This window comes from Vitis vinifera, chromosome 12, assembly GCF_030704535.1.
Source record: "Vitis vinifera cultivar Pinot Noir 40024 chromosome 12, ASM3070453v1".
Lineage (NCBI taxonomy): Eukaryota > Viridiplantae > Streptophyta > Magnoliopsida > Vitales > Vitaceae > Vitis > Vitis vinifera.
In genome coordinates this window covers 3,978,031-4,001,265 of record NC_081816.1, presented here as the reverse complement: position 1 = coordinate 4,001,265, position 23,235 = coordinate 3,978,031, and the positions used below count along the sequence as shown (strand labels likewise).

General features: G+C 32.7%; 1 protein-coding gene and 1 long non-coding RNA gene across 2 annotated transcripts; both read left to right on the top strand.

Moving 5' to 3' along the window:
- Positions 1-5,253: 5,253 nt before the first annotated feature.
- Positions 5,254-7,509, top strand: LOC100242005 (tyrosine aminotransferase). Its single transcript, XM_002275011.4, has 7 exons — positions 5,254-5,538; positions 5,803-6,142; positions 6,229-6,447; positions 6,667-6,726; positions 6,846-7,001; positions 7,092-7,185; positions 7,342-7,509. The coding sequence occupies exons 1-7, from the start codon at positions 5,267-5,269 to the stop codon at positions 7,458-7,460; spliced, it is 1,260 nt and encodes a 419-aa protein (XP_002275047.3). The 5' UTR covers positions 5,254-5,266; the 3' UTR covers positions 7,461-7,509.
- Positions 7,510-18,401: 10,892 nt separating this feature from the next.
- On the top strand, positions 18,402-22,824 carry LOC100264432 (uncharacterized). Its single transcript, XR_786947.3, has 5 exons — positions 18,402-18,582; positions 20,032-20,131; positions 21,876-21,961; positions 22,073-22,193; positions 22,391-22,824. It is a non-coding gene; the product is annotated as an uncharacterized LOC100264432 (long non-coding RNA).
- The last annotated feature ends 411 nt before the right edge of the window (positions 22,825-23,235 follow it).

Genomic DNA, 23,235 nt, shown 5'->3' with positions numbered 1-23,235 from the left:
TTTTAAAAATAAAGTGAAATAGATAATAGTTTTTAAAGAACAAGTATAAATTATTTTCATCAATTTTAGAACATAAAAGGAAAATATAGATAAATTAAAAAAAAAACCTATAAAAAACAAATAAAATTGAATAGGATGTCTTTTTTTTTTCTTTGACTACGATCTAATACTAATATTGAAAATATTCAAATATGATTTTTCTTTAAATTACACTTGTTTTTTTTGAATTTCTTTGAACTTTTCTAAAATTTTTGGTTAAGCAAATAAATTCCAAATTGAACTATACTTGATACATTAAATTTATTATTTTTCAAAAGTAATTTGAAACTTAAAACCAATTTAATTACTACTAAAAAGTTGTGAAACTCAATAACATTATAAAGTTATAGACCAAAATTTATTTCAAAAGTATTTATTTATTTATAAAATTTTTCACTAGACAAATAAACTTTAAATTAACCAAGACTTAATATGTTGAATTCATTAATAAGTCTAGAAAATTTTAAAAAATAACTTAAAATTCAAATAGTGATCCAGTTAATACTAAAAATTTATGAATAAAACTTAATGTAGAATGATTTTTGTTTTTTTTCTACATAGACTCATTACATTTTTTTCCCACTAGACAAATGAATTTCAAATTAAGAAAGACTTAATGTATTGGATTCATTAACGAGTCTAGGGATTTTAAAAAAAAATTGAAACCCAAATAGTGATTCAATTAATACAAGAAATTTATAAACAAAAATTATTTAGAACGAATCTTTTGCTTTTCTTATAGATAGAATCATTATTATTATTATTTTTTCACTAGACAAATAAACTCCAAATTAAACAAGATTAATGCCTTGAATTCATTCAAAGACTCTATTAATTTTTAAAAGTATTTTAAACTAAAATTATAAATTAATTAATATAAAAATTTATGGATAAAATTTGGTTTATAGTGACTATTATTTTTTTACACATATATATTATATTTTTATAAAAATTTTCACAAGAAAAATGAACTTCAAATGATCAAATGAAACTTTGTATCGAATTTATTAATGATTTTTTTATTATTAAATAGTTATAATTTGAAATTAAAAAAATAGATCTAATCACTAAGAAAAATTATAAATCAAAGCTACTATATTTTGAATTAAGACTTTACTATTTCTTCTATACACATAACTATATTTCTTGAATTTCTCATTAGGTAAATAGATTATAAATTAAACAAGATTTAATTAATAATTTAAATTCTTTAATAAAAGTTAGATTTGTTTTTTCATTTTAAATAAAATATTTTTAACCATTTTTTATTATTAATTTTTTTTAGAAAAAAACTACATAGACATTAATATCCTTATCTTTCAAACATATACTAAATAATAATTTTTAATAAAAAAATATAATTTATGATTTTATTATAACGTTACTATTTATTTTTTAAGTTATTTATAAATACTGAGAAAACAAAGGTTATGCTTAGTTAAGAAAAACACCCAAAAGGGGGGGGGGTGAATTGGGTTTTTAAAATATTTTCAATCACAACAAATTCAAATACAATATAAGTAAAGTAAAGAGATAGAGTTTAAAAAATTCAAACTCGGGTTTATAGTGGTTCGACACTTCCTTGCCTATGTCCACTCTCCTCAACCTCCTAACCGAGTGAGGGTTCCACTAACTTGAAGTTTGAACCAAGCTTCCAATCTTCTTACACTTGGATTCCGGTTTCAATGGGCTCTTACACTACCTCTTCAAGATTCAAACCTCTTGAAGGCTTTAACACTCAGATTTTTACAAGATATAATCCCTCAACCTAGCTTAAGGATAGCTTAAATATAAGACAAAGCTAGGATGATACACAATAGTGCACTAAATGATATGCAAGTGGTGATTTAATGCACTATGAAAGAAATGAAAGCTTTTTTATCAAGAACAGATAAGTTATTGAATGCAAGTGTTCTCTTATTAATAAATGAAGTAGAGCTCTCAATTTATAAGTTTCTAAGCTCGGAAGTCAACAATAGCAAAAGGTAACCTCGTCCGGTCGAGCTAGGGGTTGACCTGTTCATTAGCCGTTGAAGCATTTAATGCATGACAAGTTACCGTTGCCTTAACCGGACCTCGATCGGGAAGAGAAGGCTACTGGGAGAGAGAGTAACTTTTTGGTCTCCCTCGACTGGTCATCGACCGGACGAGCACGCCGGTTGGCCATAGCCTCGACCGGTTGAACCCTTTTTGCCCCGAAAACCTATTTTTTTAATTCCTTTATTTTTTAACACTTAGGCAAAGTCTTTAGGTAAATTATTAAGCCAATTATAAAACATTTTGCATAAGGTACATTAGTTAAAAACTCGGGTTTTAATGAAATCGATGTTTTAAAGAATAAACCGAGTTTTCAAAGATGCATGAAACGTGTGAAAATCCTAAGTGCACTCATGCATTCATCTTACATTAGTTTCCTATGATCACAAGTCTTCCAAGCGTCTCGATCTTATATCCATTTGGTCATTTGATGAATTTTCGAATTTATATTTGAGATTTTTAACCATTAAACAAATTAGTTACTTAACCATGATTTGTTATCATCAAAACCCGATTAGGAGAACCCTTTGGACCAACAAATACAAAACTATTTTCATTGTTAGTAAAATTTGAATTAATATTATATAAATTAAATTTATAATGTTTTTATAAAATCAAAACAGAATTTTATTTTAAAAAAATAACTTATTCAAATAAGTTGTCAAATGACACCTTAATTTCCTACCTTATAAGATTGTTTGCTTTGAATATTTGGCAACTTTGATTCTATTAATATTGAAAATTGATTTGATTTTGTCCATTTGGTTGCTTGTCTTGCAAGCCTCTTTTTCTATCAGTGGTAAACGCTGAAAACAAAAAGCCAAAAAAAATCGACAAAAAGTAAAATTATAGAAAAAATAAAATAAAATAATATATCATATAAAAGGGTGATCTGCTTACACTTTTCCTTAAATTATTATTAAAATTAAAATTAGAGGAATTAAAGAAAAGAATTCCTTGAATATTTTTAACATGAATAACTTTTCCAATAAATTTAATATTATATCATTTTTATAAAATTAAAGGTATTTTACATATTTATTAAAAAAATTAAAAGAAATGAAAAAATTAAAAAATTAAAAAAAAATCTTCTTATAAAATTATATATATATAATTATAAATTGTGCATAGAAGAAAATGATCACCTTTGTTTTCTCCTTAAAAGTTGTAGAGGGGATTGGGGGAGAAGGTTAGGTGAGTTTTAATATTAAATGCTTTATTATTTAATTAATGATTCAAAGTCACGTGATCAAATTTCTTCATTAATATATGCTAGTCTACCCTTGTCTCTCCTTGTGCTTTTATTTATTTATTTATTTTATAATATCTGTATATTTTAAGTGAAATAAAATACTGCATATTGCAATGTGATAGTGGCAATGAATATTCTTATGGTGGAAGCACATGCAGCAACCCACAAGACATCAACTTCCACTCCACCCTAGGAGTGGTAATTTAAAAAAAAAAACAATATTATTAAAAAAATTATTACTTATTGTGGCTCGACAATGATAGTCGCTTTTTATTTATGGAAAAAAATTGAGTTTTAGAAAAGACTGAAATCGCTACTTATTTTATTTATTATTTTTAAGAAAAAACAAAATAAAAAATGAAATCATATGTGACTCCATATTTAGAAAAAAACATATCTATAAAAAATCGAATCTAAATTTGAGGGTCAAGTTACTTATCGAGAAGGTATTGTAGTGAGTTATAACATCCCTTTAAGCTCCTGTACATATGTTATCTACTAAACAAGAAAAAAAATCACACAAATTAATATATACAAATCATGGTAAAAATCAAATTATAAGAATAGACAAAATAAATAACATGAAAATTATATAAATTGAATTATTATATTGATTAAAAAAAATATTTCAAAAATTAGTTTTTCAAGAAATTTCAAAGGATTTTATTAAAAAAATAATTTTGAATTTATTTACAAAGAAAAAGTTTTAATTTATTTGCAATAAATTATTTGATTGAATTTGTTTGTATTCACTTTTCAAAAAAATTTATTTACACTCATTTTATCAAAAAAATTATTATAAAAATCTTAATTTGACAATAAAAAGATTTTTACTTACTTTTACTAGAAAAAAGAATGAATTTTTACAACTTTATTTATAAAGGAATTAATTTTTTTACAAACTTTCTTTACAAAAATATTTTTAATATAATTTTATTAAGAAAATGATTTCTAGGGCTTCAATTTGCACTAATGACTTTCATCCTATTCTCATTAAACCTTTATCTACAAAAATTACTTTTAATCCCATTCTAATTAAGAATATATATATATTTTTAAATTTAGACAATTTTATTAAAAAAAAAAAACCTTTGAGCAATTTTATTTAAAAACTAATTTTTTGAACAATTTTTATTAAATAGATAAATTTTTAAGCAATTATGACTAAAAACAATTTTTTGAATTTTGTTATAAAATTTTTTTTGGGACTTTCCTAAGAACATTTTTATGAATTTTTATTAATAAAAAACTCTTTTATTAAGAAAAATATTTTATGAACTATTTTTTTTTATTAAAACAAATTTATTGGATTGTTCCTCTCTCATTTAAACAAATTTTTTTGTTAATTCAATATTTAATTATGTATATAACAAGTAAATATTATAAAAACCAATATAAGTAAAATAAAATAAAATTTAAAAATAAAATATTTATCCAAACAAGTTTACAATAAGTTTAATGTTTTAAATGTCATATAAACATAATTTTTTCTTAATAAAAATATTATAGTTGGATTTTGAATCATACTGTCGGACTTTAACCTGGTCAATTAATTTAACTCGAGTTTCAAGAGATGAGATGAAATCATACTTGGATTAAGAACCTCGACTGAAGGATCCAGCTAGGTTAAACTTGAATAGATTGTGTCTTCATTCGGATTAGCCACCAACCCCAATAACCTTCACAAGTTCTCGTCAGTCGTCTCACACCTACTCCAAGCTCCAACGTCATCAATTTACATTTCCAAATTGTTACCACTATCGTTTTGCCAAGGACACGAGGGCAAGGAGACAGACTACAAAGAAAGAGACAAAACTCTACCAGCGTGACTGGTTCGACTCCACTCCACCCCATCACCTTTCCCACAAAAAATTCTCTCTTCCACTGAAATCCTGACCATTGTAAAACTCGAATCTGGAGGAGGAAGAAAGGAAGAGGATGGAGAATGGGGCAGCGGAGAGATGGGGTTTCCGGGGAAACCAAGTGTTGCACAAAGCATCCTCCATCACCGTGAGGGGAGTTCTGGGCAAAGTTATATCTAATCTTAATCCACAAGATCGCAGACCTGTTATTACTCTTGGACAAGGTGACCCATCTGCCTTTTCCTCCTTCCGGACCTCTCCGGAGGCCGAAGAGGCCATTGTCGACGCCGTCCGGTCCCGGAAATTCAACTCCTATTCCCCCGACGTCGGCGTTCTTACAGCGAGGAGGTAGGGTATTGGTCTCACTTGCTGCATCCACTTTGATCGGAGAAATGGAAATCATTTCAAACCATTTTTGAAGCATATGTTATATATTTTCTATGTCCTTTTCGTTCTATTCCTTTTCCTTTTTTAAGAACAGCAATAGTTGTTTTTGGCTGCAACATGCTCCATGTTTTCTGGACAGTCCCAGAAAAGACTATCATTTTCCTTTAGCAAAGTTTTCAGATTGATGAATTCAGCTTGAGGCTTATACTTCCATTTTATTAAAAGGGCTATAGCGGAATATCTCTCTGCTGATCTTCCATACAAGCTATCCCCAGATGATGTTTATCTCACAATTGGATGTGCACAAGCAATTAAACTCATAATAAAGGTCCTTGCTCTCCCCGGTGCCAACATTCTTCTCCCAAGACCTGGTTATGCGTTATATGAAGCTCATGCTGCAGCTAACCATCTGGAATTCCGTCGGTTCGATCTTCTGCCCGAGAAGGGTTGGGAGGTTGATCTGGAGGGAGTCAAAGCTCTTGCAGATGAGAACACTGTTGCTATGGTTATCATCAACCCCGGCAATCCTTGTGGCAATGTCTTCACACACCAGCATCTGAAGAAGGTAGGCTAGGCTAAGCTATCTTCTAGGAACATGGTTTTATAATTAATTTGTAATGGAAAATGATGTTCCAGCTAGGGATTTTGCAGGTGGCGGAAACTGCAAGAATGCTCGGAATTCTTGTGATTGCTGATGAAGTATATGGGCACCTTGTTTTTGGGAGTAACCCTTATGTGCCAATGGGAGTTTTTGGGTCGATTACGCCTGTTATTACACTTGGATCTATATCAAAGAGATGGATTGTTCCTGGTTGGAGACTTGGTTGGCTTGTGACAAATGATCCTAATGGCATCCTCTGCAAATCCGGGGTCCTCCCTCTCTTCCCTGATCACCCCAATTTACTGCTCTCTCAAAATTTCACATTTGTTCATGTTACATAGTGCCGTGGAGCAACCCCATTTATGTATTGCAATTAAATGCAGGATATGAAAGGAAAATTGAAAATGGTATCTGATCTTTATATTTCTGATTTGATTTTCGTGCAGTTCTCAAACTAAAACTTATATATTTCTTGTCTGTCTTCCCAGGTTGTGGAAACCATTGTGAGTTCTCTCAATATTTGTACTGACCCGGCAACCTTCATTCACGTTTGCGATTCAACATGCATTTTCCTGATGAATATATACATATGATTTTCAGTATAAACACCCTAAGATTTTCCCAGGGAGACCAAGCACATTAGTTAATCATGTGGTTTGTTTATCAGGGGGCTGTTCCTCAAATCATTGAGAAAACAACAGATGATTTCTTCTCAAGAATTATTGGCTTACTCCGAAAAACTGCGGACATATGTTTTGATGGACTTGCAGATATCCCCTGCATTACTTGCCCACACAAGCCAGAAGGAGCCATGTCGGTAATGGTAAGGGAAGAATATATGAGATATATATTATGAGTTGCTTCAAATCACAATATGGAGTTGAAGAAATTTTTAATTATAGTACCATTGCAGGTGAATCTAAATGTGTCTCTACTAGAAGACATTGAGGATGATATGGATTTCTGTGTGAAGCTGTCTAAAGAGGAATCCGTAATTATTTTGCCCGGTAAGAAGCAAAGAATTTGAGTCTTCGAAGTTAGGTTAACAAATTGAGAATATGAGAACTGCAAATATTATGAAAAAATGAATCAATGATATGCAAAATATGATACACTTTGCTTACAGATATGAAGGATGGAGTAATATGTGGGCTTTGTTGCAGGTTTTACTGTGGGAATGGAGAATTGGCTTCGTATAACTTTTGCCACTGAGCCACCCTCCCTTGAAGATGGGCTTGGCAGGATCAAAGCCTTCTGCCAGAGGCATGCCAAGAAGCAGTAAGACTTAAAATTGCCATCAAGACACTAAAAAGAAGGGGTCATGACTCATGTTCAACTACTGCACCTTGGATCCCATTCTCCATCTAAGTTCCCATATATAAACTATGTTGTTGTTGCTGTTGTTGGGATGATTTCCTTAAGCCTTCAATGGTAATCTTATAGGGTTTGAAGTTGGAAAAATGACCTCCTTGGCTTATTCTTCCTCGTGGGAACGACTCATTTTGAAGATTTTTAAGCCTCTTTATTTTCTTCAAAAACTTCTTTTCCTCTTATTTCTAATCCATTTTCCTCTCATTTATGCTGTCTAGCTTCCTCTCTCCTTCTCTTTTCCAGTGAAGTCCATATATTTTTAATTAGGAAAACATGATATTTTTAGGGAATATCTTTTAAATATTGTTTCCGATTATTTTCTAAGGACTAATTTAAAAAATAATTATACAAATATGGAGAATAATTAAAAATAAACCATTATATAGTTTTTTTTTATTTTTAGGACATTTAAAAATATAGGAAAAAACAAGTTAAAGAAAATGATTTAAAAAAATTATTATTTTTAAATTGTTTTTTAAAACACTTCCTAAACAGAACCCATTTTTCCAATTTTAAAGTTATTTTGACCATCGTGTTAAATTGATTTTCATCTATCCAATGCCCGATCATTAATTCACTATCATGGAAAATGTCTTTTTCTTTCAAAGACTTAAAAAAAAGACTTTATGTTAAAACAATGGGAATATGCATGGCATGATAAGCATGATAAACACACACAAAGAAAAATCAACATGCTAAGGTAGGCAACATCAGTAAAATCAATGTGTCAAGATCTCAAATAAATATAACGGACAAGCATAGACAAGCATAGACAATCATCATGTCAAAACTCTTAATGTACATGTTGTGAACACTCAAACATAGAAAAGTACGGAGGTATTCATTAATCGACTAATCAAACTTCATATTTATCTCTATTTGAGTTCAAGTTTGATCCTTTCATGATCCTCAACGGAGTCGCTATTTTGTGAACTCACATTTTTCACATGAATTCCCATTCAATGGTGAGACTTGTTTTTTTTATTATAAAAAACCAATTTTTAGAAAAAGGGTTGGAGTCGTCACTAATTTTTGTTTTATTTTTAAACGAAAAAAAATAAGAAAAAAAAATCCCTAAGTATTACTTCTTAAAAAGGAAAGACAAGTTTATGAAAAACTGAATTCGAGAGTTAAGTTACCTATCTAAAAAGTATAGTGATAAGTCATAACGTCCCTCTAAATCCTAAAATGACGTCTCTACTAATCAAGGTAAAGCAAACATGAAAATTGGTTGGTTAATCAATGGATACTTAGCAATGAATATGATATATTTTGCCTAAAGTATGTATCAAAAAATAATCAAATGAATAAAAGAGGAAAGGAGCATTTAGCAACAAGTTGAGTACTTCATGAAAAATGGGTTAGTGTACAATAACAAATATAAAATTCTCATGTATGTCATTGAGCAAGGCAGAGTCAATTATTATTTAGCAAGCATATAGAAACAATAATCCAAAAAGAGAATCACATATGTTGGCCTAACCAATGTCCAATTTATTTAATTTCATGAATTAATTTTATAAATTCCATCTTTCTAATGATAATAGAAATATGGAGGAAATTTCATTATTTTTGGAAATATAAAATTTATTCATGTTTATTTTAAAAAATGAGAAAATTAAAAAATTATTTAAAAATCAAGAAAAATAAGGAAATGCATGTCTGAAGGAAATTTGACATCAAATAATTGATTAAAAATTGGATTTTAGTGACCTAAGATTTCTAATGAGGAATTTTTAAGTGAAGACAAGAATTTATTAAATAAAAAGGGAAACTAAAAAAAGGCAAATAAAAGCATGCAGAAACTGCATGTGACAAAAGAGACACATGAGGTGGAAAGGTGGTGAACAGCACACCTAAACGAAGTGGAACACGTGCATGCATGAGAGGTAGCGTTGAGGGGTGGCCATGTATGCCCTAACACTTCTGCAGATATCTTGCATATATGCAGTATCAAATTCACAAGCTGATACTAAGCTTGTGAGACCCTCCTTGCATTTCAAATGACCACCAATAGCCTTCGGGCATCCAATCACCAGAGCGTCCTAGAGTTTTCAGCAAGAAGGCAAGCATTTGTATCCGAGTCAACTCTACCAATGACAACAAGTCCATCCAAACCCATATTCTGCAACCGGCTTTTGACCTTATTTGGTTTGCTCAGTTCACTCAGATACTGATCCTCCAATTCTTCCCACATCTGCATTCCCTTTTGCCATATTGTCTTCAGCTTTGTTATAAAGTTGTAGAACCTCTTCACGAGGCTAAAGCCAAATCCTTGCTTGTTGCTTCTAACTTGAGCACCACCACTCTTAACAGGTTCAAACTTCCTGGATTCATCCTCAGGTAAAGCAGTTGTGGCATTTTGAAGGCTTAGGGGAGGAACATGGCCAGTAAGTTCGCTGGTTAGTGCCTTTCTTTGAATTTCTCTTTGGGATTGAGCCATATGGGTCTAACATGGTTGAGGCTTAGCACATTCGAAAGGAAGGCTAGAGACCCAGAGCCGTGGCCCCTCAATCCACCAATTGTTTGTTTTGTCCTACAACATATGGGGCGTCCCTAAGAGAATTCAATACTAACTCAGATGCTACCAAAAAATAGTTGAATATAAGGTTTAGTCCTAATATCGAATCCTCATGAGGACGCCCCCTATGTTGTATAAAGGGACAAAACAAACAATTGGTAGATCGAGGGGCCACGGCTCTAGGCCTCTGGCCTTCCCTTCAGATATGCTAAGTGTCAACCATGTTGGCCCCATATGACTCAATCCCAACATTTTTGTCCCCTGCCCAAAAAATTTCTATATGATAATTACCAAAGACATCAGCCATCGAAGTATGAGAATGTGAACAATCTCAGGAAATATCTTAGTCTTTTCATCCACCGTGGCAGTTTCTAGTTTCTGCTGAATGAAGCAGCTCCCATATACGAAGAGTGCTGGCAGTGCTTAAATGACCAACCATGCAGATGGTTGCAATCCTCTGGCCGCAATCAGTCAAAGATATTGCACTGATGGGTCCTTGATGTGCCACAAACATACCCACAAGCTCCCATAGAAAATGAGGGCTTGATGATCTAAAAGAGTTGCTTCTCCATAGTTTCAAAGTACCATCAGAGCAGCCCGTGGCCATGTGAGATGTAGGAGACCTCAGCTCATCAACACGCTGTAATGCTTCATCAAAAATTCGAACACTGAAATATTCCTCCAGAAGAGAGACATTTTTTCTATGAGGATCAACGGGATTTGATCTTGGTGGCAGCCTGTGATTTTTCAGGAGAACGAACAGGTGCTGCCTGAGAAACAGGCTTAGGGGTTTGAGTAGTAGGCTCAATTCCTAAAACAAAACCAGGAGGTTGTTGAGATGGCGGTACAGAACTACGCTGCAATAAGGCACTTGTCTTCCCACTTATGAAAGTGGGGTAGAAGTTTTGAATTGATTGGTCCTGGTTTGGTGATCAAAGCTGACTGGACACGCAAGGCAGACTGGGCTCCAACACCATCAGCCCTTGGCATTGAATGGGTTCAAGGATCCTCCCAGTTACAATTTTTACTCTTAATACCTGCTCCTTGACTGAATTCCCAGCATCTAAATGTTGGGTTCCAATAATAGGTGAGGCTGTGGCAGCAAGTTGAATGTGGCTTGGCAGAGGACTTAGTGCAGGAACCGCATGGGTGACAGTCACAGGTGGGCCCACCTGTGGATGAAATGAGGCAGCAGAACAGTGCAGAGAAATCCTTGGTGCAACCGGAGGGACTGATTGAGCTGACTTTTTGGCCTTGCTTGTAAACTTTCTTTTAGGTTCATGTGAACTTCTTTCCAAGATGCAGGCACAGGTGTTGCTGATACTCAGACACAACATCATTCCTATTGCCCTCAGTTTCAGTGAATTCCATTTCCTCCGTGCAATCCTCAATGTACCGATGTAAGAAAACCTTCTTGCATTTCTTCCTTGAGAGTCTCCAACCGTGGTCTTCATATCAAGGCGTGCATGCAGCAAAGTTTCTATTCCAGCAAGGGCAGATGGTGACAATTCTTGGGTCGGGACAGATAAGAAGATCATATGATGGCTTAATACCATACCCTTGTTCACCAAGAACTTTATTTGGTCATGGGTCCACCAAGAGGAGCCTTCGAAATGACCCAAGCATCATTTTTCTTGATCTCAAATCCAGCATTTTGAAGCAGATAAACAAGGGGTAGAAAGAGGTCAGCTTCAATTATAGACCGTATCTGATCTTTATTTCCAGCTGTGATGCTTGAGGTGGTCCAGAAAGTTTCCTTCTTGATGCTCATGTATGTACCCAAGGTGGAATATGACTCGTGCATGGGACTGGGACTTGGCATGCACACTAGAGGTCTCAAACGTGATCTGAGTCATCTTTTCTCTGCTGTCCTTCGGATTGAAGGGTGCCTTGAGAACCAACTATGTTGCATGCAAAGTAAATACCCAAGCTCTGGCTGCATCAGGAGTTTCTGCACAAAGGAAATAGCCTTTCTTCTGGGGTTCCAATATAGAAACAGCGGTCATTGGAAAGAATACTTCTGTACGTGGGAATTTCATCACCGAAGGCTTGAATCCACGCAATAGTTCAATATACAGATCATCATTTTCAATCTTGGATGTTTTTACTCAGCAACCCAACTCTCTCAAGATCGATCTTCATCCTCTCACCCTCTCCACCACTACCCAACTCTCCCCGTCTCTCCCAGATGAGAATGCAACTGATGAATACCAACCCAGCATACCACAAACAGAGAGCCCCCCAGAAACAAAAAAAAAAAAAAAAAAAAAGTCTCTGCATCTGACGAGACCACAAGCAATCCTTATTGTACACAGTCTTCACAAAGTTCCCACTTCTCTTGAAATACTCATCCTACTATGACCTCCATAGCCCAGGGCACCAAATAATGAAAAGGGAAGAGATATAGATACAGAAGCATAGAAATGAAACACAAGAGAAACAGAGAAGAGGCAAACAAGGAGTGGGTAGCCAAACAAGCCACATTTCATTATTTGTCAATGGGCTTGAAACAACTGAACATGCTAGGATGAATTTTAAACAAGAATTAAAGTGTGATCTTCAAATACCAAGTAGCAAACGTCAGTGTATATTCAGATTCAGTCTCAAAGTTAAGTCCAACAGAACAGGAAAATAAAGCAATATCAAGTTTTCAATCAAATTCTGAATCTGCAGGATAATATGAAGCTTCTTTCATCTACTCCCAAACAACAACAAATGCCTAGAAACATCCAAAAAAATGACGAAGAATAGATTATTAATGAAAAGAACTATGATCCGTAGTAACCATTGTAAGATATTTATATAATCACATAAATTAATCATACATGATTAAAGGAAACTAACAATAGAAAATTACTATAAAAAACATACCTATTTGAGCCATCACAAAAAAAAAAAAAAGTGATTGACTGTTGCAACTAAGTCTTCCTCTCTATGATCTTGATAACAGCTATGATGATTCTACGGGAAAACAAAAAACATCATTTTATCTAGATTAGAGAGGGGACTTAACATAACTCAATATTGAGTTCTTATTGGGCCCTCCCATAATGGGCTTCAATGAGACCCATAACCTATACTTGCCACTCAACTGAGCTTTTATTCAAAAGATGCAAAACCTAATCCAAATATGATCACTAGTTAATTGAGCTCATTATATCATAGACTATCTATTAAGCCGTTTTTTTTTTTTTTTTTTTTTTGCAAATTTAAATTATTCAATTAATGTTAGCACATATAAAAATTTTCCAATAACCATACCCAGTAACACTTCTCCTCTAGCAGTATGGGCTGGGCTTCTAGCACTCTCTTCTTCTTCCTCCAACCCAAACAAGATCCCACGAGCTTCTCATTTTACCTACTCCTTCTCTCTCTCCTTTTTTTCCTTATTCTGTTATCCCCTCTTCTCAAGCTTTTTGTTGAATTTATTATTGAATTTTAAAATTTTTAAAAATTAATTTAAAATTTTAAAAATAAACCTAATCACTAAAAAAATAATAAATCAAAACTGATATATTATTTCTTCTAAACATATAACTATATTTTTAAATAAAAAAAATCATTATAGAAATAGATTATAAATTAAATAAGACATAATTAATAATTTAATTTATTTAATAAATATTTTAATTTTTAAGAATAATTTGGAACAAAAAATCAATCCAATTAGTAATATTAAATTAAAATATTTTAAAATATTATATTCCTAGTTGAGTAATAAATGAGCACATGTAATAAAAAACTTGAATTTACATGTAAAAAAAAGTTAAATTTAATTTGTTATTCATTTTAAATAAAATATTATTAATAATAATTATTTTTCATTCCAAAAATGTTAATATTTTTATATTTCTAACATATACTAAACAGTAAATTTTTTATTATAAAAAAATGTAATTTATAATTTTATTATAATGTTACTATTCATGTTTTACTAAAAACTATTTATTTTTTAATTTATTTATAATTACAAAAATATTTTCATTTTCAATACCGTTTGAATTAAATTTAATTAATATTATATAAATTAATTTTATAATGTTTTTACAAAATAAAAATAGAAAAAATATTTTTAAAAGTAACTTATTCAAATAAGTGGTCAAACCACACCTTAATTTCCTACCTTATAAGATTGTTTGCTTTGAAAATTTGTCAACTTTAATTCTATTAATATTGAAAATTGACTTGATTTTGTCCCTTTGATTGCTTGCCTTGCAAGCATCTTTTTCCATTAATGAGAAAGTTGTGTTTTTGGGCTTCATATCCCAACATAATAGCATTTTCAAAACCCAACAATGGGAAATATGATAATCAACTTTTAACATGAAAAGTTTTATCATTTTTGTGCACTCTGAGTTGGCTCCATCTTCTATGCCCAAATTGCTCCCCCCGTTTCTCCAACTCAGCATCATCCTAACCTCAATATCACTCTCTCTCATTTGGAAGCTTTCTCTCATCTTTCTTCACTCCCGAAAACCCAAAATCTCTCATTTCAATTCAGAAACTCAAATCCAAAACTCCAAGACAATGTCAAAATGCGTCTTTCGGCTCGTCTAGGAGCCATGGGAGTCCAAGAGAATCCGGGAAAAACGAAATAGAGCTTGGGTGGAGAGAGTGGGTACCCAAAGACCGAAACCCTAACCTCCAAATGTGTCCTACACTTGTAAATCTGTGTCCAAGATAACCCTATTAACAAGAAATAGCACCAAACATCTCTCCTAAACCATTAAATTGACGAAGCCCTTGAAGAACTAGAGAAAATGGTACAGAAAATGAAGCATGGAAGACTCTTAAAGTATTGGGTCTCAATGAACCGGTCGATTGGTCCTTTACCGGACCTCGACCGATGACTGTACTTTAGATACTACCTTAATAGCCCTTAGGTACAACTTTAATCTACCTTAGGTACTATCTTAATTAACCTTAGGTACTACCTTAGTTAAACTTAGGCATTACCTGTGTGAAACCTCAAAACTTCATTTGTGGATATTACTTACTTCATTTATGACTTTTAGAGCATGTTATTTTGTGATTAATTAGTGTGATCAGTTGGTTCAACATTGGTATTTTGGTGAATGTACCTTAGGTACTACCTTAATAGTCTTAAGGTACTATCTTAATCTACCTTAGGTACTACCTTAACCAACCTTAGGTACTACCTAAGTAAAACTTAGGTACTACCTATCTAAAGTCTCAGAACTTCATTTATGGAGATTACCTACTTCATTTGTAACCCTTAGAGCACGTTATTATGTGATTAATTAGTGTGGCCAATTGGTTCACCTTTGGTATTTTGGTAACTATACCTTGGGTACTACCTTAATAGCTCTAAGATACTACCTTAATCTACTTTAGGTACTACCTTAACCGACCTTAGGTACTAATTAAGTAAAACTTGGGTACTACCTATATGAAGCATCGGACCTTCATTTGTGGATATTTCTTACTTTATTCTCAATCGAACCTCGACTGGGAAGGGGTAATCGGTCGATCGGTTTTATGTCTAAAACTAAAAAGGACCTCAACCCGCTCCTAGATAGTTGAATGAGCTTAATTAATATAGTACCTAAGGTCGATTAAGGTAGTACCTTAGGACTATTAAGGTAGTACCTAAGGTACAGTCACCAAAATAGCAAAGGTGAACCAATTGACCACATTGATTAATCACATAATGACGTGCTCTAAGGGTCACAAATAAAGTAAGTAATATCCACAAATGAAGTTCTAATACTTCAAATAGGTAGTACACAAGTTTTACTCAGGTAGTACCTAAGGTTGGTTAAGGTAGTACTTAAGGTAGATTAAAGTAAAACCTTATGGCTATTAAGGTAGTACTTAAGGTACAGTCACCAAAATACCAAAGTTGAACCAGCTAATCACACTAATTAATCACAAAATGATATGCTCTAAAGGTCACAAATGAAGTAAGTAATATCCATAAATGAAGTTTTGAGGCTTCACATAGGTAATACCTAAGTTTAACTAAGGTAGTACCTAAGGTCAATTTAGGTAATACCTAAGGTACAATCACCGGTTGAGGACCAGTCGGCCGGTTCGTCGGGACCCAATACTTTAAGAGTCTTTTGTGTTTCATTTTCTGCACCATTTCCTTTGGTTCTTCAAGGGCTTAGCCGATTTAATGATCTAGGAAAGATGTTTGGTGTTATTTATTGCTAATATAGCTATCTTGGACACAGATTTGTGAGTCTAAGACACATTTGAAGGTTAGGGTTTCAATTTTTGGGTACCCACTCTCTCCACCCGAGCTCTATTTCATTTTTCCTGAATTCTCTTAGACTCCCATGACTCTTAGACAAGCTGAAAGGCACATTTTAACATCGTCTTAGAGTTTTGGATTTGAGTTTCTAAAATGAAATGAGAGATTTTGGGTTTTCGGGAGTGAAGAAAAATTAGAGAAAACTTCCAAATGAGAGAGGGTGATATGGAGGTTGTGATGATGCTGAGGATGCTGAGCTGGAGAAACAGAGGAGCAATTTGGGTACAGAAGATGGAGCTAGCTTAGAGTGCACAAAAATGATAAAATTTTTCATATTAAAAGTTGATTATCATATTTCCCATTGTTGGGTTTTGAAAATGCTATTATGTTAGGATGGGAAGCCCAAAGCATAACTTTCCCCATGGTAAACGCTGAAAACAAAAAGACAAAAAAAAAAAAAAAATGAGAAAATGTAAAAGAGTGGAGCTTGTTTTATATTAAAAATAATAAAATTATATATCTTATGAAAAAAATATTAGGGAAAGAAAAAAAAATTTAAGTAAAATAATTTTCTTGTGTTTGGTTTCACTATAGAAAGTTAAATATAATTAAAATTAATTTGAAATTTAAATATTTTTAAATTACTTAATTTTGTTATAATAAAGAAAAATAAGTAAAATGAGTTTGAAGAAATATATAAAAATAATTTATTAAATTTAAACCTATTTTTAATTTTTCTTATTTTTTTTTCTTATGTTTTTTCCCTCTATTTTCTTTCATTCTCATTTTCCCAAAAAACACTAATATTTGATTCCTAGAAATAAAATAAAATACAAAAAAAGAAAATAATTTTCTTATTTTTGGTTTGGTTGATTTATGAAAAATATAAAAGAAAATCAAATATAATTAAAACTAATTAGAAACTTATGTATTTTTAAATTATTTAATATTTATATCGATGAGTTAAAATAAGTAAAACAAGTTTTGAAGTAGAAAATAAAAATAATTTATGGACTTTTAATTTATTTTGCATTTTCCTTTATTTTTTCTCTTCTTGTACTTTTCCTTTATATTTTCTTTCCCTCAAATTTTTCGACAACCAAACATAACTAAAAAGTACTAACAAAAGGGGAAAAAAAATTAAGGAAAATGATTTTTCCATATTTAGTTGTCTTAAAGTAACTTACACATTTTCAAATTATTTAATATTTATATTGATGAGTTAAAATAAGTTAAATAAGTTTGAAGTAGCAAATAAAAATAATTTATTAATTTTAATTTTTTTTCTTTCCTTCTACTTTTCCCATCAATTTTCTCTCTCTTACATTTTCCCTCAAAATTTTCGAAACCAAACATAGTTAAAATTATTATTTAAAGTGAAAAAATAAAAAAGGCATAAGAATTTTATAATTAAACACATATTAAGGAAAAGTGCTTCACATACTTTTTATTTGTTGTTATTTTTTCTCCTCATTTTTGCATATACTAAAATATAAGCATGAAAATATGGTTGAAGTAACTAATTAAGGCTAAGAAATATTAGAATTTTGCTATTAGGTTGAATAAGTGAAAAAATCTAACTTAAGAATTAAAGAAAAGAATTCCTTGAATATTTTCTTTTCTTCTAAGATTATATTCAATATTTAATTATATAAAAAATTTATAAATTGTGAATCTTAGGATTTTTCCTTATCACACATTTCACCCTTTGAGACCAAGAAAATGATGCTATGGCCTTTTTCCAAAAAAGTTGTAACGGGATTATAATCTATATTAACAAATCTCGATCAGATTTAATGTTTTTATAATAATTGTAATATATATTATCATATATAATAATATTTATTTTTTAAAATTTTTTAAAGATAAAATATAAAATTATATTATATTATATGTTTATTTGATTTTTTTTTAAATATATATAAATTTATTTTTATTTTTTTATTGTATTAAAATTTTATCTTATTTATTATTTAAATTTTTAGGGAAAGTTGTGTTTTGGCCTACCAATTTGGACTTAATAGCTTTTTAGGAACCCAACTCTTCGTAATCCAAAATATGTCCACTGTTGCAAAATAATTATCCTTTTCATGCGCTATCCACTGTTTTATAATTTCATTTCCGAAATTACCCCAGTTAGGAAATTAGGAAAACCCACGCAACACCCGACCTATAAACTCTGAAATTTGGGAACTCCGTGACTCTCTCTCCTTTTGCCCTAACGTGATCTGCAATTTCATGGATCGTTTCTGGAAACCGCGGTGGAGCTTGGTCTTCCTTTTGGAGTAATCGCAGGTGAGTTTTCCATTTAAGGCTTTGTGTGGCTGTTGAGAAAAGATTTGGGATGAAGGTTGTTTTGCATTGTTCACGAGCTCTCTAAACATTTTTATTTTTTATTTTTAAAAAAGATGCTATTTGGTAATCTGATCACGATTTGCAGGCAAATGTGGTATTTTTGAGGGTGGCTAAAAAATCGTGGGTTTAGGGTTTGCGAAATTTAAATCCAATGGCACAATAAGATGCTATTTGGTAATCTGATCACGATTTGCAGGCAAAGGTGGTATTTTTCAGCCTGGCTAAAAAATCGTGGGTTTAGGGTTTACGAAATTTAAATCCAATGGCACAATAAGATGCTATTTGGTAATCTGATCACGATTTGCAGGTAAAGGTGGTATTTTTCAGCCTGGGTAAAAATTTGTGGGTTTAGGGTTTGCGAAATTTAAATCCAATGGCACAATAAGATGCTATTTGGTAATCTGATCACGATTTGCAGGCAAAAATGGTATTTTTCAGCCTAACTCAAAAATCGTGGGTTTAGGGTTTGCGAAATTTAATTTTAATGGCCCCTAGAACAGATCCATAAAACAGGGGGAGGGAAAAAACACAACTTTCCCTATATATTAGATGGGTGTCTCCCAAGTCCCATCCCACTCCCAACCACTCAGATTCTGCAGGCTTGACGGAGCTCTGCCTTTTGTTGTTTTTTGCAAACATATCAATCATTCGGATTGGGCTATGGGCCTTGGATCAAACTAAAAGGAGGTAACCAGAGTCTAAAAGCATAACCATCTAAATGTTCCTAAAAACCAACTGCACAGCTCAACCAAGACCTACTCAACCTTGACAAATGAACATTGACAATTAGCCTTCATTTTTTCTTTCTCCTCCTTGTGTGGCTGAACCAGCAACCGGAATGTCCAGACTGCCAGTAGAGTGCCTCCATTGGGGCAAGCCAGTAAACAAGTATATGCTCCTTGGTTATATGATCCCCGCGAGCATAAGCCCATCCCATTACCTACATAAGGCCAAAAAGATTTAGTCACCGAGATCATAACAATTGAAAATGTCAGAAACCCTTCTGTCAGTGCACCATGATGGATGTCAACAATCAAACGTGGCCCAAATCCCACTTCAGGAAAGGTGTCAATGAGGAGCCTAACCCCAGTGATAGATCCAATTACCTGGAAAATGGAATAAAAAGGAAAAAAAAAACATATATGAAGAAAATAAATTATTTCTCCATTACAATTTGGGAATGAGCTATAATGTTTACTGTATCTGGAAGGATCATGAAAAAAAAAATCTTCAATGAGTTAAATTATAAGCCATTTGTTTTTTTTCAAATGATTGAACTACAATCAAATATACCCAGATCATAGGTCAGGAGCTATAATTCTTTTATCCTATTAATTTTTGCTCTTCAATTCTGCCCGTGCCATGTTTATGTTGTCTCCTTTCGCACAGGTCTGTCCCAGACCAGCAAGGGCATGCCCAACATAGAATGCAAAGGAAGAACACAGTGGATATAGCAGAAGTCAAAAGGTTGACCAAGGCAGTTTTTCAGGTTGGGTATTATTTTTTCCTCTTTGAGTTGATTAGAGTATTTACATAGTATACATATTCTGACGTAGATCAAGTGTCCTCACTGTGCCTATGTAGTATACATATATTGATTTAGATCTGGTGTCCACACCATACAGATGTAAGAACAAAATAATGGGTCTCAGTTCAGGGTTACTATATACATGTATACGGCTAGATCAGATATTGTTCAGAGTCTTTCAGTCTATCCTCATGATGCATGTATAAGAACAAAAGGCACAGGGCTGGACATGAGGTCATCAATGTACCAGTAAGAATGAAATCATAGGCCTCGATTACTAGAAGGCCTACTGATCTATTTGTTTTCCCTGCTACCAGTCTAATGTATACGAATACAGCAATTTAAATTATTCTAAACCTTTGTCAAATCACGGTAAATGGGGATGCTAACCCTTCAAGTGGTTCTAAATCCATAAATTAACCAAGTATAGCAGTATCCCACCTAGTTGGGCTTAGGAAAACAAATATCAATATGTCATAAATAGTATATGAAACTCATATTTGGTTGATAGTTGGTATATCAACTCAACCCATCCCAACTTGTTAGGATCACTGGCATCAAATCCTTCTTGACCATCCTGCTATCTACAGGATCATTCCTTTAGTTGAACACTTATATTCACATCCTTTCTTTTCACCACCTCAATTCACGTTTTTGCTTGTCTTCCTCTTGTTCATTTACCCCTTTCAACATAAATCAAGCTGTCCACCATTCTGGTCAGTGGACTAGTCCTTGTGGTACATGATATTTTTGTGTATCCATGCATGAATGCATCCTCACTCAGTAACAGCTTTCCACATGCTTCCAGCCTTCAAATTATACCATCTCACACTTTCTTATCAGCAATACCATGAATCTACTGTAGACATTACTTTGCTATTAATAGAGATAACTTATTAATAGAAAAATTCACCAAAATATCAGGATAAGGAAATACAACAAAAGGAAACGAACTGCCTTAAAATCCTTCAAAAGAAACAACCTTTATACTCACCACTGCCTCTCCTCTCCTCTTAACTAGATCAAAAGGGGCACCTGGTATTATCCCTAAGAACTTCTTCCTCCTTTTGTTTGAATCCTTCAAATGCAAAGAGTCAAGGATTTTGTAAAAGGAAGTAATCAAGACAAACACCAACCTTGGGCTTGCCTTTCACAACACACCATGTTAGGCATTTGTCCAATTCCTACCAATAAGATGATCCATATCAAGAAGCTTAACCATAACTACAACCATTGAGAGAGAGAGATTACAGGGTCCATTTTCTGAACCAAGAACTCTCACTGGCCTCACAACACTTAAAGCAACTGAGAAAGAGCCCATTGGTTAAGGAAGAGAAATATTAAGAGGGCATGGTCTTAAAATGAAAAACACCAATGGAGGAATCTTTTCTAAAGCTAAGGGGTTCTCAATTCTCAGGCTTTCAAAATCAAATTTTGAGTCTTAACCATCTTTAAAATTTTTGTTTTATCAAAAGAGTAACAAAATTATCTGAACATGACGAATTATCAAGAACATCAAGTATACTGTCAGGACATATTGGGTCTAGAAGTTCCAAGTTTAGAGGGGTTTAAACAAAAGGTTAGCTGACCAAACTGAGTCTCAAATATCCAACCTAAGTCTGAGGTGTAAATCCTACATTTATGTGAACATGTGGGATTTTCAATAATCACAATTGTATGAGTATTACTGTATCGGGCTTGTCAGACATGCAACAAGAAAGTGACAGATGCTATTGAATCTGGGTATTGGTGGGAAGGAGAGGAAAAGAATGATGATGACTGCAGTTGAAGGTGAGGGATTCATGGAATTTGATTAAATAAGAATCCAGCAATAGTAGTTAAAATAGGTGTGTGTTGTCCTATGAATGATGTTTCTTTGTTCCATTCTGTTTTGTTTTCCAGGTACATAATGGTAGTGAAAGTTTCAGATGATAGTGGTGAAGCTATCCTTTCTCTGTTCAATGAACAAGCAGAGAGAATATTTGGGTGCTCTGCTGATGAGCTTGATAAGCTGAAACCACAGGTAAACTCTTGACAGTATTGAAATATCTATGTGTTTGTCCAAAATGTTAGTTAACTTGAAAGAGTTGCTCAGTGATGCATTAATTCATATGTAGTTGGTTACTTATTTGGTAGCGTAGTTGCGTTCTATGAAACAAAAAAAGGATGAACTTCTAGCATTCAAAATCTGATGTTTTAAAAACCCAATTTTCTCCGCAGGAGGGAGAGGAAAAACGATTCCAACATAAAATGAAGGACGCTATTTGGGTCCCTAATCTTTTCCAGATTATTGTTGCACAGCATGAATACAAGAATGAGAAAAGGCAATGGATCACAGCCAGGGCTGTTGTGCAAGATGATTTTGAAGCTGAATCCAGATTCTTGTTGGACGAGATATCAAAGATGAAGACATCACAATAGGCTCCTTGGTTTATTTTGTTATTTGGATAAGGGTAGTTAAGCAGTATGCCTTTAGTTCCCTTTATATCTTAAGACACATCCCATTAAATATAGAGGAAGCTTGAGGACTGTAATATATACAGTAATGGTATCTGCATGCTCAAGAAACTCTGTCTAATCAATCTTATTCACAAATGTTCGTGTAATTGGGGAAAGTCCTTTTGTTGCATATATAACTTATGTTTTTGTTTTTATGTTTTTTTAATATATACTCCTTGAAAGAAAGTGAGAAAATCTGAAAACAATGTTGAATGCCATGAGAAAGGGTTGATAATTTGACTGTGGAGATTCATAAGGTGGCATTCTGTTTATGTACTTTTGGCATTTCTATGTCCAAGTTTTCAATGATTGGTTGATATAGGCTTTCTGGAAGGGTAAGAAGACAATTTTGCATCTGAATGTTGTATAGACAATTTTGTATCTTTGATTGATACGTTTGCTTTTCTATAAGAGAAATGGCTATTAATGCTGGTGCACTAGCTCTCTAGAGGCTCAAGCATATTAAATATGTGGGTTACAAGTCACTAATTGGAGACAACATCTTCTGGAGGTGCCCTTCATTGGCAGGGATACTTATTTCTTTTTTGAGCTGGTTGTGGAGCTTG

Bases quoted from the DNA above. Each gene is read 5' to 3' on its own strand.
- LOC100242005 (XM_002275011.4), top strand. From the start codon at position 5,267: ATGGAGAATGGGGCAGCGGAGAGATGGGGTTTCCGGGGAAACCAAGTG. The intron at 5,539-5,802 runs GTAGGGTATTGG...TTTTATTAAAAG, and splicing joins GGCGTTCTTACAGCGAGGAG to GGCTATAGCGGAATATCTCT. The intron at 6,448-6,666 runs GTCCTCCCTCTC...CTGTCTTCCCAG, and splicing joins GCATCCTCTGCAAATCCGGG to GTTGTGGAAACCATTGTGAG.